General features: G+C 49.3%; 1 protein-coding gene across 1 annotated transcript in view; it reads left to right on the top strand.

Moving 5' to 3' along the window:
- Window positions 1-12830, top strand: part of LOC147123882 (programmed cell death protein 4-like) — an 84065-nt gene extending 71235 nt beyond the window's left edge. Inside the window, exons 6-7 of the mRNA XM_085976489.1 lie at window positions 12298-12395; window positions 12653-12830. Coding sequence (XP_085832615.1) covers window positions 12298-12395; window positions 12653-12815 — 261 coding nt within the window. The 3' untranslated portion in view covers window positions 12816-12830. The remainder of the gene's footprint in view (window positions 1-12297; window positions 12396-12652) is intronic.
- Window positions 12831-13097: the final 267 nt, after the last annotated feature.

Genomic DNA, 13097 nt, shown 5'->3' with positions numbered 1-13097 from the left:
ATTTTAAAGGGCCCCTCCCCTCCTCTGACCGCAATGTGTACTTCCTCAATATAATTGATGAGTACTCCCGTTTCCCGTTTGCCATCCCTTGCTCGGACATGACCAGTACCACGGTCATTAAATGTCTGAATGACCTCTTCGCCTTGTTCGGTTTCCCTAGCTATATCCATAGCGACAGGGGCTCATCTTTTATGAGCGACGAACTTCGGCAGTACCTGCTCGCGAGAGGCATTGCTACAAGCAGGACCACCAGCTACAACCCCCGGGGTAACGGCCAGGTGGAAAGGGAGAATGCGACAGTCTGGAAGGCAGTCCTTTTAAACTTAAAATCTAAGGGCCTTCCGACCTCCCGCTGGCAGGAGGTCCTCCCTGCGGCGCTCCATTCCATTCGGTCGCTGCTCTGTACACCCACCAATGCCACTCCTCACGAGAGAATGTTCTCCTTCCCCAGGAAGTCCACGTCGGGGATTTCGCTACCAACATGGCTGACTTCTCCAGGTCCCGTCCTACTGCGGAAGCACGTGAGGACCCATAAGGCGGACCCCCTGGTCGAGAGGGTGAGCCTCCTCCACGCCAACCCGCAGTATGCTTACGTGGTGTACCCGGACGGGCGGGAGGACACAGTCTCCATTCGAGACCTCGCACCTGCAGGTGCTCCTGAAACACCCTCTTCGCCACCCACCGCTACTCCTGCCTACCCCCAGGACACAGTCCCCGCACGAGACCTCGCACCTTCGGGTGCCTCTGAGAGACCACCATCGCTACCTCCCATTACCCATGCTCTGACCCCTGTAGACGGCATGCAGCAGCCCCAGGGTCCGCCACCTGCTACACCTCCTCTGAACGAGACACCGGGTTCACCGTTGGATGCTGCACCATCACCGCCGCTGCTGCGACGCTCAGGACGGCTTACAAGGCCTCCTGATAGACTTCAGTACACGAATTTTTAGTGCACTTCACCCCGCCGGACTCAATTCTAAACAAGGGGTGAATGTGGTAAACCACTGTTGTTAGTATTGTTGTTCACTGTTAGTACTGTTGTTCACTCTTGCATATTGTTGTACTTGTCTGTGCATGCCTCAGCTGACTCCGCCCCTGGCTCCACCCTCATGGCTGGGTATAAAGGTCGCTGCTCAGAAGCCTCCGGCCCTTTTGGATACCAGGCAACCACAAGAGGCATGCTCTGTTCTTTGGTAATAAAAGCCTGTTTATTACTTTCTCAATCTCCAGTCTTTTGTAGCAATTGATAGTGCATCACTGCCCCCCTCTCTCTGTCTGCCCCCCTCTCTCTGTCTGCCCCCCTCTCTCTGTCTGCCCCCTCTCTCTGTCTGCCCCCCTCTCTGTCTGCCCCCCTCTCTGTCTGCCCCCCTCTCTCTGTCTGCCCCCTCTCTCTGTCTGCCCCCTCTCTCTGTCTGCCCCCCTCTCTCTGTCTGCCCCCCTCTCTCTGTCTGCCCCCCTCTCTCTGTCTGCCCCCCTCTCTCTGTCTGCCCCCCTCTCTGTCTGCCCCCCTCTCTCTGTCTGCCCCCCTCTCTCTGTCTCCCCCCCTCTCTCTGTCTCCCCCACACTCAAGCCCAATCGACCCAACCTCTCCTCATATATGTCATTCCTGCCATCCCAGGTATCAGTCTGGTGAATCTTCGCTGCGCTCCCTCCATGGCAAGAACATCCTTCCTCAGATAAGGCGACCAAAACTGCACACAATACTCAAGATGTGGTCTCACCAAGGCCCTGTACAACTGCAGCAAGACATCCTTGTTCCTGCACTCGAACCCCCTCGCTACGAAGGCCAACATACCATTTGCCTTCTTGGCCGCCTGCTGCACCTGCATGCATACCTTCAGCGACTGGTGCACAAGGACACCCAGGTCTCGTTGCACTTCCCCTTCTCCCAATCTATTGCCGTTCAGATAATAATCTGCCTTCCTGTTTTTTGCCACCAAAGTGGATAACCTCGCATTTATCCACATTATACTGCATCTGCCATGCTTCTGCCCAATCACCCAACCTGTCCAAATCATCCTGGAGTTTCTCGGCATCCTCCTCACAGCACACACACCCACCCAGCTTTGTGTCATCTGCAAACTGGAGATATTACATCTAGTTCCCTCGTCCAGATCATTAATATATATTGTGAATAGCTGGGGTCCAAGGACTGATCCCTGCGGTACCCTACTAGTCACTGCCTGCCACTCGGAAAAAGAGCCGTTTATTCCAACTCTTTGCTTTCTGTCTGCCAACCAGTTCTCTATCCAAGTCAATACCTTGCCCCCAATCCCATGTGCCTTAATTTTGCACGCTAATCTCTTATGCGGGACCTTATCGAAAGCCTTCTGAAAGTCCAAATACACCACATCTACTGGTTCTCCCTTATCCTACCAGTTACATCCTCAAAAAATTCCAGTAGATTAGTCAAACACGATTTACCTTTTGTAAATCCATGTTGACTTTGTCCGATCCTGTCACTGTTTTCCAAGTGCTCTGCTATTACATCTTTTATAATGGACTCTAGCAACTTGGGTTTATCACAAAAAATAAGCATTTTTTATCAGTCAATTGTGAGCAACCCAATTTTAAATTGCTGAAAATTAGAGTGAACCACTTGCTGGATTGGCATACAGAAGTCAGTTTCTTGGTAAATTTTTTAAAATTACATTAAAAAACCTTTTAAAATGTACCTATTAGTGTCCTTAACCCAGCTTAACTTTTGGAGCCTCCTCGAAGGCCCGCAGTCAAGTACCATTAGCGGAAACTCCCGTTGGTGATGAATTTACCCTGGTGGCGTGACCAGTGTCGTGGGCTGGGCCTGCATCCAGCGCGATGTTTGTTTTGTGCTTAAAATTCTGTGATTTTTTTTTTTTGGTGCCGGTTACGCAGATATTGGGGGAATTGCGCCGGGAAAACCAGTGCAACCAAGCAACTTTACCCCAGGATCTTGTACTGTGCCTGGCATATAGCCTCCATCCACAGTCCATGTGTAGAGCAGCTTACAGTGAGCTGTACAGTAATGGTGTGTGGACAGGAGTTGGCAGTGACACCCTAACTATAAACGGAGTTACTGGACTTTACCCAGCATTTAATATGTATGTCTGAGGGGTTGACAGTGAGTCTCGGTGTGCCAGAGGTGATTGAATGGCTTACTGTTGGATGATGTGCACTGTACCTGTGCAGACGAACACAAGCTGCAGTATGCCACATGAGTGAATTGATAACCGGCTTTTACTGGATCATAGGGTCACATGTAGCCAGTCTCGCCTCCAATCCACTGACTAATCAATTAGTAATGGTGCTGAGACTGCCAGTGCGGGCACATGTTGTAACATAGAGTCATAGAGTTATACCGCACAGAAAGAGGCCCTTCGGCCCATCGCGTCCGCGCCGGCCATCAAGCCCTGTCTAATCTAATCCCATTTTCCAGCATTTGGTCCGTAGCCTTGTAGCTATGGCATTTCAAGTGCTCATCCAAATGCTTCTTGAATGTTGTGAGGGTTCCTGCCTCTACCACCCTTTCAGGCAGTGAGTTCCAGATTCCAACCACCCTCTGGGTGAAAAAGTTCTTCCTCAAATCCCCTCTAAACCTCCTGCCCCTTACCTTGAAACTATGCCCCCTGGTTATTGACCAGTCTACTAAGGGGAAAAGTTCCTTTCTATCTACCCTATCTATGCCGCTCATAATTTTGTACACCTCAATCAGGTCCCCCCTCAGCCTTCTCTGCTCCAAGGAAAACAACCCCAGCCTGTCCAGTCTCTCTTCATAGCTGAAGCGCTCCAGCCCAGGTAACATCCTGGTGAATCTCCTCTGCACCCTCTCCAAAGCAATCACATCCTTCCTATAGTGTGGCGACCAGAACTGCACACAGTATTCCAGCTGTGGCCTAACCAGCGTTTTGTACAGCTCCATCATAACCTCCCTGCTCTTATATTCTATGCCTCGGCTAATGAAGGCAAGTATCCCTATGCCTTTTTAACCACCTTATCCACCTGTTCTGCTGCCTTCAGGGATCTATGTACATGCACACCAATGTCCCTCTGATCCTCTGTCTTTCATAGAGTCATAGAGTCATAGAGTTTTACAGCACAGAAAGAGGCCCTTCGGCCCATCGTGTCTGCGCCGCCCATCCATCCCTGTCCAGTCTAATCCCATTTTCCAGCATTTGGTCCATAGCCTTGTATGCAATGGCATTTCAAGTGCTCATCCAAATGCTTCTTGAATGTTGTGAGGGTTCCTGCCTCTACCACCCTTTTAGGCATTGAGTTCCACATTCCAACCACCCTCTGGGTGAAAAAGTTCCTCCTCAAATCCCCTCTAAATCTCCTGCCCCTTACCCTGAATCTATGCCCCCTTGTTATTGACCCCCCTACTAAGGGGAAAAGTTCCTCTTTGTCTACCCTATCTATGCCCCTCATCATTTTGTACACCTCAATCAGGTCCCCCCTCAGCCTTCTTTGCTCCAAGGAAAACAACCCCAGCCTGTCCAGCCTCTCTTCATAGCTGAGGCGCTCCATCCCAGGTAACATCCTGGTGAATCTTCTCTGCACCCTCTCCAAAGCAATCACATCCTTCCTATAGTGAGGCGACCAGAACTGCACACAGTACTCCAGCTGTGGCCTCACCAGCGTTTTGTACAGTTCCATCATAACCTCCCTGCTCTTATATTCTATGCCTCGGCTAATGAAGGCAAGTATCCCATATGCCTTTTTAACCACCTTATCTACCTGTTCCGCTGCCTTCAGGGATCTATGTACATGTACACCAAGGTCCCTCTGACCCTCTGTACTTCCTAGGGTCCTACCACTCATTGTGTATTCCCTTGCCTTATTTGTCCGTCCAAAATGCATCACCTCGCACTTTTCAGGGTTAAATTCCATTTGCCACTTTTCCGCCCATCTGACCAACCCGTTTATATCGTCCTGTAGCCTGAGGCTTTCCTCCTCACAATTTACCACCCCACCAATTTTCGTGTCATCTGCGAACTTACTGATCATACCTTTTACATTCTCATCCAAATCATTTATGTAGATCACAAACAACAAGGGACCCAGCACCGATCCCTGAGGTACCCCACTGGACACAGGCTTCCAGTCACAAAAGCAACCTTCGACCATCACCCTCTGCCTCCTGCCACTCAGCCAGTTTACATAGATACATAGAGATAGGAACAGGAGTAGGCCATTCGGCCCTTCGAGCCTGCTCCGCCATTCAATGAGATCATGGCTGATCTTCGTCTGAGATCATAGCTGATCTTACCAGTTCAGTACCCCGTCCCCGCCTTTTCTCCGTAACCCTTAATCCCCTTAGCCTTCAGAAATATATCCAATTCTCTCTTGAAAATATTTATTGAATTAGCCTTCACAGCCCTCTGTGGCAGGGAATTCCACAGGCTCACCACTCTTTGAGTGAAGAAATTCTTCCTCATCTCTGTTTTAAATGATTTGCCCGCTATTTTTAGACTGTGGCCCCTGGTTCTGTGCTCCCCGGCCATTGGAAACATTCTCTCTGAATTCAGCCTGTCCAGGCCTGCCATAATTTTATATGTTTCGATGAGATCCCCTCTCAATCTTCTAAACTCCAGTGAGTACAAGCCCAAACTATTTAATCTCTCTTCGTAGGTCATTCCCGCCATTCCAGGTATCAGCCTGGTGAATCGCCGTTGCACTCTTTCCATGGCAAGAACATCCTTCCGCAGATGGGGCGACCAAAACTGTACACAATACTCCAGATGCGGTCTCACCAGCACCTTGTACAGCTGTAGTAAGGTATCCCTATTCCTATACTCGAACCCCCTTGATATGAAGGCCAACATACCATTTGCCTTCTTAATCGCCTGTTGCACCTGCATGCTCTCCTTCAGTGACTGGTGCACAAGAACACCCAGGTCCCTCTGCACTTCCCCATCTCCCAATCTATTGCCATTTAGATAATAATCTACCCTCCTGTTTTTACCCCCAAAGTGGATAACCTCGCATTTATCCACATTATAGTGCATCTGCCACGTATCCGCCCATTCCCCCAACCTGTCCAAATCACACTGTAGCCTCCTGACATCCTCATCAGAGCCCACCCCTCCTCCTAGTTTAGTGTCGTCAGCGAATTTGGAAATATTGCATCCAATTCCCTGATCCAGATCATTTATATATATTGTGAACAGCTGGGGTCCCAGGACAGATCCTTGCGGCACCCCGCTGGTCACTGCCTGCCACTCCGAAAACGAGCCGTTTATTCCAACTCTCTGTTTTCTATCCGCCAGCCAGTTCTCTATCCACGTTAATACTTTGCCCCCAATCCCATGAGCCTTAATTTTGCATGATAATCTTTTGTGTGGAACCTTATCGAAGGCTTTCTGGAAGTCAAGGTACACCACATCCACTGGCTCTCCCCCATCTATTCTACCAGTTACCTCCTCAAAAAATTCCAGCAGATTAGTCAAACACGATTTACCCTTTGTAAATCCATGTTGACTCTGTCCGATCCTTTCCCCATTTGTCAAGTGCTCCGCTATTTTATCCTTAATAATGGACTCTAGCATTTTGCCCACAACCGATGTAAGGCTTACTGGTCTATAATTCCCTGCTTTCTCTCTACCCCCCTTTTTAAATATTGGGGTAACATTAGCTAGCCTCCAATCCACGGGTACTGTTCCCGAGTCAATGGAGTTCCGGAAGATGATCCTTAGAGCATCTGCTATCTCCAGGGCCACCTCCTTAAGTACCCTAGGATGTAGTTTATCAGGCCCCGGGGATTTGTCGGCCTTCAGTCCCCTCAACTTACCCAACACCATATCCCTAGAGATACTAATTTCTGTCAGCTCCTCCCTCTCATTAGTCCCTATGTTTGCCGATATTCCTGGGAGGTTATTTGTGTCCTCCTTTGTGAATACAGAACCAAAGTATGAGTTTAATTGGTCTGCCATTTCCTTATTCTCCATTATATATTCTCCCGAATCGGACTGCAAGGGACCGACTTGGGATTTTACCAGTCTTTTCCTCCTGATATACCGATAAAAGCTTTTGCAGTCTGTCTTTATGTTTGCTGCAAGTTTACTTTCGTATTCTATTTTCCCCTTCCTGATTAATCCCTTTGTCCTCTTTTGCTGTATCCTGTACTGCCCCCAATCTTCCGGTCTGGTGCTTTTTTTTGCCAGTTGATATGCCCTTTTTTTTGATTTTATGCTGTCCCTAATTTCCCTCGTTATCCACGGTTGAGTCACCTTTTTAGGTTTATTTTTATGCCAAACCGGTATAAACATGTGCCAAGGCACCCTGGATCCCATGGGCTCTTACCTTCTTGACCAGTCTCCTATGCGGGACTTTGTCAAAAGCTTTACTGAAGTCCATGTAAACTACATCCACAGCATTTCCCTCATCCACCGCCCTAGTCACCCCCTCGAAAAATTCAATCAGATTTGTCAGACATGATTTACCCTTGACAAAGCCATGCTGACTATCCCCGATTAATCCTTGCCTCTCCAAGTGGAGACTAATTTTGTCCCTCAGAATTTTTTCCAATAATTTCCCTACCACAGATGTTAGGCTCACTGGCCTGTAATTCCCTGGTTTATCCCTGCTACCCTTCTTGAATAATGGTACTACGTTAGCTGTTCTCCAGTCCTCTGGTACATCCCCTGTGGCCAGAGAGGTTCTGAAAATTTGTGTCAGAGCCCCTGCAATCTCCTCCTTTGCCTCCCACAGCAGCCTGGGATACATCTCGTCTGGGCCTGGGGATTTATCCACTTTTTGGCCTGCTAAAACCGCTAGCACCTCCTCCCTCTCGATGCTAATATGTTCAAGTATGTCACAGCCCCCTTGCCCGATTTCTATGTCTGCATCGTCTTTCTCCATAGTGAACACAGATGCAAAAAATTCATTTAAAACCCCGCCTACATCATCTGGCTCTACACACAGATTGCCACTTTGGTCCCTAATGGGCCCTACCCTTTCCCTGGTTATCCTCTTGCCCTTAATATACTTATAAAACATCTTAGGATTTTCCTTTATTTTGCTCGCCAGTGTTATTTCATGGCCCCTCCTCGCCCTCCTAATTTCTTTTTTAAGTATGCCCCTGCATTTTTTATACTCCTCTAGGGCTTCTTCCGTCTTTAGTCTTTTGTAACTGCCAAAAGCCCCCCTTTTATTTCTAATGCATTTTTGTATATCCCTTGTCATCCAAGGTTCCCTTTGCTTGTTGGTCCCACCCTTGACCTTTACAGGAACATGTTGGCGTTGTACTCTCTCTATTTCCCTTCTGAAAGTCTCCCACTGTTTTGATGCGGATTTTCCTATAAGTAGCTGCTCCCAGTCCAATTTGGCCAGATCCTGCCTTATCATATTAAAATCGGCCTTCCCCCAATTTAGAACCCTTATTTTTGGGCCGTCTTTGTCTTTTTCCATGACCACCTTAAATCTCACCGAATTGTGGTCACTGTCGCCAAAATGCTCTCCTACTGACACTTCCACCACTTGCCCGGCTACATTCCCCAGAATTAGGTCCAGTACCGCCCCCTCTCTTGTAGGACTTTCTACATGTTGGCTCAAAAAGCTCTCCTGGATGCACTTTAAGAATTCTGCACCCTCTAAGCCTTTCACACTCTGACTATCCCAATTTATATTGGGGAAGTTGAAATCCCCCACTATTATTACCCTATTATTTTCGCACTTTTCTGAGATTTGCCTACATATCTGTTCCTCTATCTCCCCCTGACTGTTTGGGGGCCTATAGTACACAGAATCACAGAATCACAGAAACCCCACAGTGCAGATAGAGGCCATTTCGGCCCATCGAGCCTGCACCGACACATATCCCACCCGATCCCCGTAACCCCTACACATATCCCACCCTATCCCCGTAACCCCACGTATTTAATCCCCCTAACACTAAGGGTCAATTTATCATAGCCAATCAACCTAACCTGCACATCTTTGGACTGTGGGAGGAAACCGGAGCACCCGGAGCACCCGGAGTAAACCCACGCAAACACAGGGAGAATGTGCAAACTCCACACAGACAGTCGCCCGAGGCCGGATTCGAACCCGGGTCCCTGGCGCTGTGAGGCAACAGTGCTAACCACTATGCCACCGTGCTCCCAGCAAAGTGCTTGCCCCCTTTTTGTTTTTAAGTTCTACCCATATGGCCTCATTAGAGGAACCCGCTAATATATCATCCCTCCTTACAGCAGTAATTGACTCCTTAATTAATATTGCAACACCCCCTCCCCTTTTACACCCCCCTCTGTCTCGCCTGAAGATTCTATACCCCGGAATATTGAGCTGCCAGTCCTGACCCTCCCTCAACCATGTCTCCGTGATAGCAACAATATCGTACTCCCATGTGTTCAACAACAACTTCAGTTCATCCACCTTATTTGCAAGACTCCTTGCATTAAAATAAATGCCTTCCAGCCCTGCCATATTCTCTTTTGCCTTCACATATTTGCTTTGCCTTCCCAGCTGACTTGTTTTTCCCTCTGTATTTGGCTGTAAATCACCCCCTACTATAGCTCCACTCTGTACCCCATCCCCCTGCCAAGTTAGTTTAAACCCCCCCCAGCAGTGCTAGCAAACCTCCCCGCAAGGATATTGGTTCCCCTCTGGTTCAGGTGTAAACCGTCCGACTTGTACAAGTCCCACCTTTCCCAGAAGCAGACCCAGTGATCCAGGAAACTAAAGCCCTCCCCCCTGCACCATCCCTTTAGCCACGCATTCATCTGTTCTATCTTCCTATTTCTATACTTACTAGCACGTGGCACCGGGAGTAATCCAGAGATTACAACCCTTGAGGTCCTGCTCTTTAATCCTTCACCTAGCTCCCTAAATTCTTGCTGCAGGACCTCATCCCTCTTTTTACCTATGTCGTTGGTACCAATGTGGACCACGACCACTGGCTGTTCACCCTCCCCCTCCAGAATGCCCTGCAGCCGCTCAGTGACATCCTTGACCCTGGCACCAGGGAGGCAACAAACCATCCTGGATTCACGTCTACGGCCACAGAAACGCCTATCTGTTCCCCTTACTATAGAATCCCCTACCACTATTGCTCTCCCACTCTTTTTCCCCCCTTCCTGGGCAGCAGGAGCACCGCCAGTGCCAGGAAGTTGGCTGCTGCTGCCTTCCCCTGGTGAGTCATCCCCCTCAACAGTATCCAAAGCGGTATACTTGTTTGAAAGGGGGATGTCCGCAGGGGTTCCCTGCACTACCTGCCTGCCTTTGTTGCTCCGCCTGATGGTCACCCCCTGTGCTGCCCTACCCTGAGGCGTGAACAACTCGCTAAACGTGCTATCCACGAGCCTCTCAGCATCGCGTATGCTCCAAAATTCATCCACCCGCAGCTCGAGCGCCACAATGCCACATGGGTCTTACCATTCATTGTGTATTCCCTTGCCTTGTTAGTCCCTCCAAAATGCATCACCTCACACTTTTCAGGGTTAAATTCCATTTGCCACTGTTCCGCCCATCTGACCAACCCATTTATATCGTCCTGTAGCCTGAGGCTTCCCTCCTCGCTATTTACCACCCACCAATTTTCGTGTCATCTGCGAACTTACTGATCATACCTCCTACATTCATATCTAAATCATTAATGTAGCCCACAAACAGCAAGGGACCCAGCACCGACCCCTGTGGTACCCCACTGGACACAGGCTTCCAGTCACAAAAACAACCTTCGACCATCACCCTCTGCCACTAAGCCAGTTTTGGATCCAATGTGCCAAGGCACCCTGGATCCCATGGGCTCTTAACTTCTTGACCAGTCTCCTATGTGGGACTTTATCGAAAGCCTTACTGAAATCCATGTATACCACATCCACTGCACTACCCTCATCCACACACCTAGTCACCCCCTCGAAAAATTCAATCAAATTGGTCAGACATGATCTTCCCCTGACAAAGCCATGCTGACTATCCCTGATTAATCCTTGCCTCTCCAAGTGGAGACTAATTCTGTCCCTCAGAATTTTTCCAATAATTTCCCTACTACTGATGTTAAGCTCACTGGCCTGTAATTCCCTGGTTTATACCTACTACCCTTCTTGAATAATGGTAATACGTTGCTGTCCTCCAGTCCTCTGGCACCTCCCCTGTGGCCAGAGAGGTTCTGAAAATTTGTGTCAGAGCCCCTGCAATCTCCTCCCTTGCCTCACACAGCAGCCTGGGATACATCTCGCCCGGGCCTGGGGATTTATCCACTTTTAAGCCTGCTAAAACCACTAGTACCTCCTCCCTCTCGATGCTAATATGTTGAAGTATATCACAGTCCCCCTGCCCGATTTCTATGTCTACATCGTCCTTCTCCATCGTGAACACATGTTCAGTCCCATTCTCCATGTCTGCTCCAGCCACTGTTGCGATGCACAGACAGGTGTGCCTAATTTATGTAAGACAAATATTGTCCCTGAAACGAGCTTAATGTTGTCTTGCCTGGAAGCGCGAGCGAGCTCCCTCTTGGCTCGAGCACCCACCAGCTTAGTATCGCAATGTAACCTTGGGATCCTGCCAATTTTAAACTGCTCTCCCCCAGGCTGTTTGATTTTTTCTCGTGTAGTTCGCGCACTGCCTGCACGCTATCTATCCTGCACTGCAGGACTCTAGGAAAGCAGGGTTGCAGTGGGAACCTGTGATTTACAATCCGCTGCTCTGATTTTGCTTACTGTGCGGCTGGCCCACATCAGACCTATTGGCTGGAGGAATAATGTCTGGGATTGCGCAGTACGATGTTCTGACACTGCTGCAAGAGCAACAAGTTCTCCCAATGTCTTGGCCAACATTTCTCTCTCAACCAACACTGCCAAACACATTAACTGATCAGCATTTGTTGTGAAGCCTTTGACCAGCTTTCCTCTACGGTCGAGCTCCGTCTCACCAGCCATGCCATGGGATGCTGGAGTGGCACATTCCACTCTGGCACCATTTCAGCCATTGTACATCCTTCAATCCTCGCTGTTGCTCTGTCCCTCCCAGCCAAGAAACGTAAGCTCCCTGCCAGCCCCTCTTGGGTCTGAAGCCTTACTGACTTGTGCCACTGAGTAGGTCGCACGCTGACCCCAGTTTACGTTTATCCTGTTGCCTGCCCTGGTCCAGCTGCACTAGTTAAATCTTGCCTTCCATTTTGCCGGCTCTCTCTCGGCTCTCCCTGTGCGGCCCACTGTTCCTCAGTGGGTAGGGGACCGGCCACCTGCTGTTACAGGTTTCTCACTGCTGTTCCGTAACTGGCTGCTGGAGATTCACAGAGAGCAGTCCTGGGTGAGTCACTCCCTCGGCTGCACCTCTCACCTGCTTTACTTGGTTCATTTGTGTTTTTCTTTGCAGGTACTCGGCCAGTTTATCGCCAGGGCAGTTGCAGACGATGTGTTGCCATCAAACTTTCTCGACAGTTACAAAGGGAAAGTGGATTGTGATCATGCACGGTGAGTATGTGGATGCTCGAGAGGGCAGCATAAAAACAGTGAGAAATGTACATCAGATTTTATATCGGTGGGGGTTGTGTGTATATTATATGTATGTATGTATAGTATTTGTCTGTGTGTGTGTATTTGTATCATTGAAGAATAAAACCACTTTGTATTTGAATCAACAACTCAAATAGTCCCAGCTCAGGCCGGGTTGTCTGACTGCTGTCCTGTAACTCGAAGGTCATACTGTAAACTTTCCCCCGCCCCCTCAGTGCTGCCTTGGACCGTGCTGTCATCCTGCTAAGCATGAAGCGTGGTGTTGGATTGGACAACGTCTGGGGTGTGGGCGGAGGACAGCGGCCTGTCAAACATCTCATCAGAGAGGTACGTCAATCCCTTCTCTGGAACCCTGGTGCAGTAGAACTAACTAGATAGACTATTGGAGGAGGGGCCGGGCTACCGTGTGTGAGGGGGAGTTAGTGGATCAGGTGGAGTTCTGTATTGGAGGAGGGGCAGAGCTACCGTGTGTGAGGGGGAGTTAGTGAATCAGGTGGAGTTCTGTATTGGAGGAGGGGGCAGAGCTACCGTGTGTGAGGGGAGTTAGTGGATCGGGTGGAGTTCTGTATTGGAGGAGGGGGCAGAGCTACCGTGTGTGAGGGGGGAGTTAGTGGATCAGGTGGAGTTCTGTATTGGAGGAGGGGGCAGAGCTACCGTGTG

Source organism: Somniosus microcephalus, chromosome 2, assembly GCF_052327205.1.
Source record: "Somniosus microcephalus isolate GS21.2 chromosome 2, FLI_Smic_1.0, whole genome shotgun sequence".
Lineage (NCBI taxonomy): Eukaryota > Metazoa > Chordata > Chondrichthyes > Squaliformes > Somniosidae > Somniosus > Somniosus microcephalus.
This window is presented reverse-complemented; position numbering and strand designations above follow the sequence as displayed.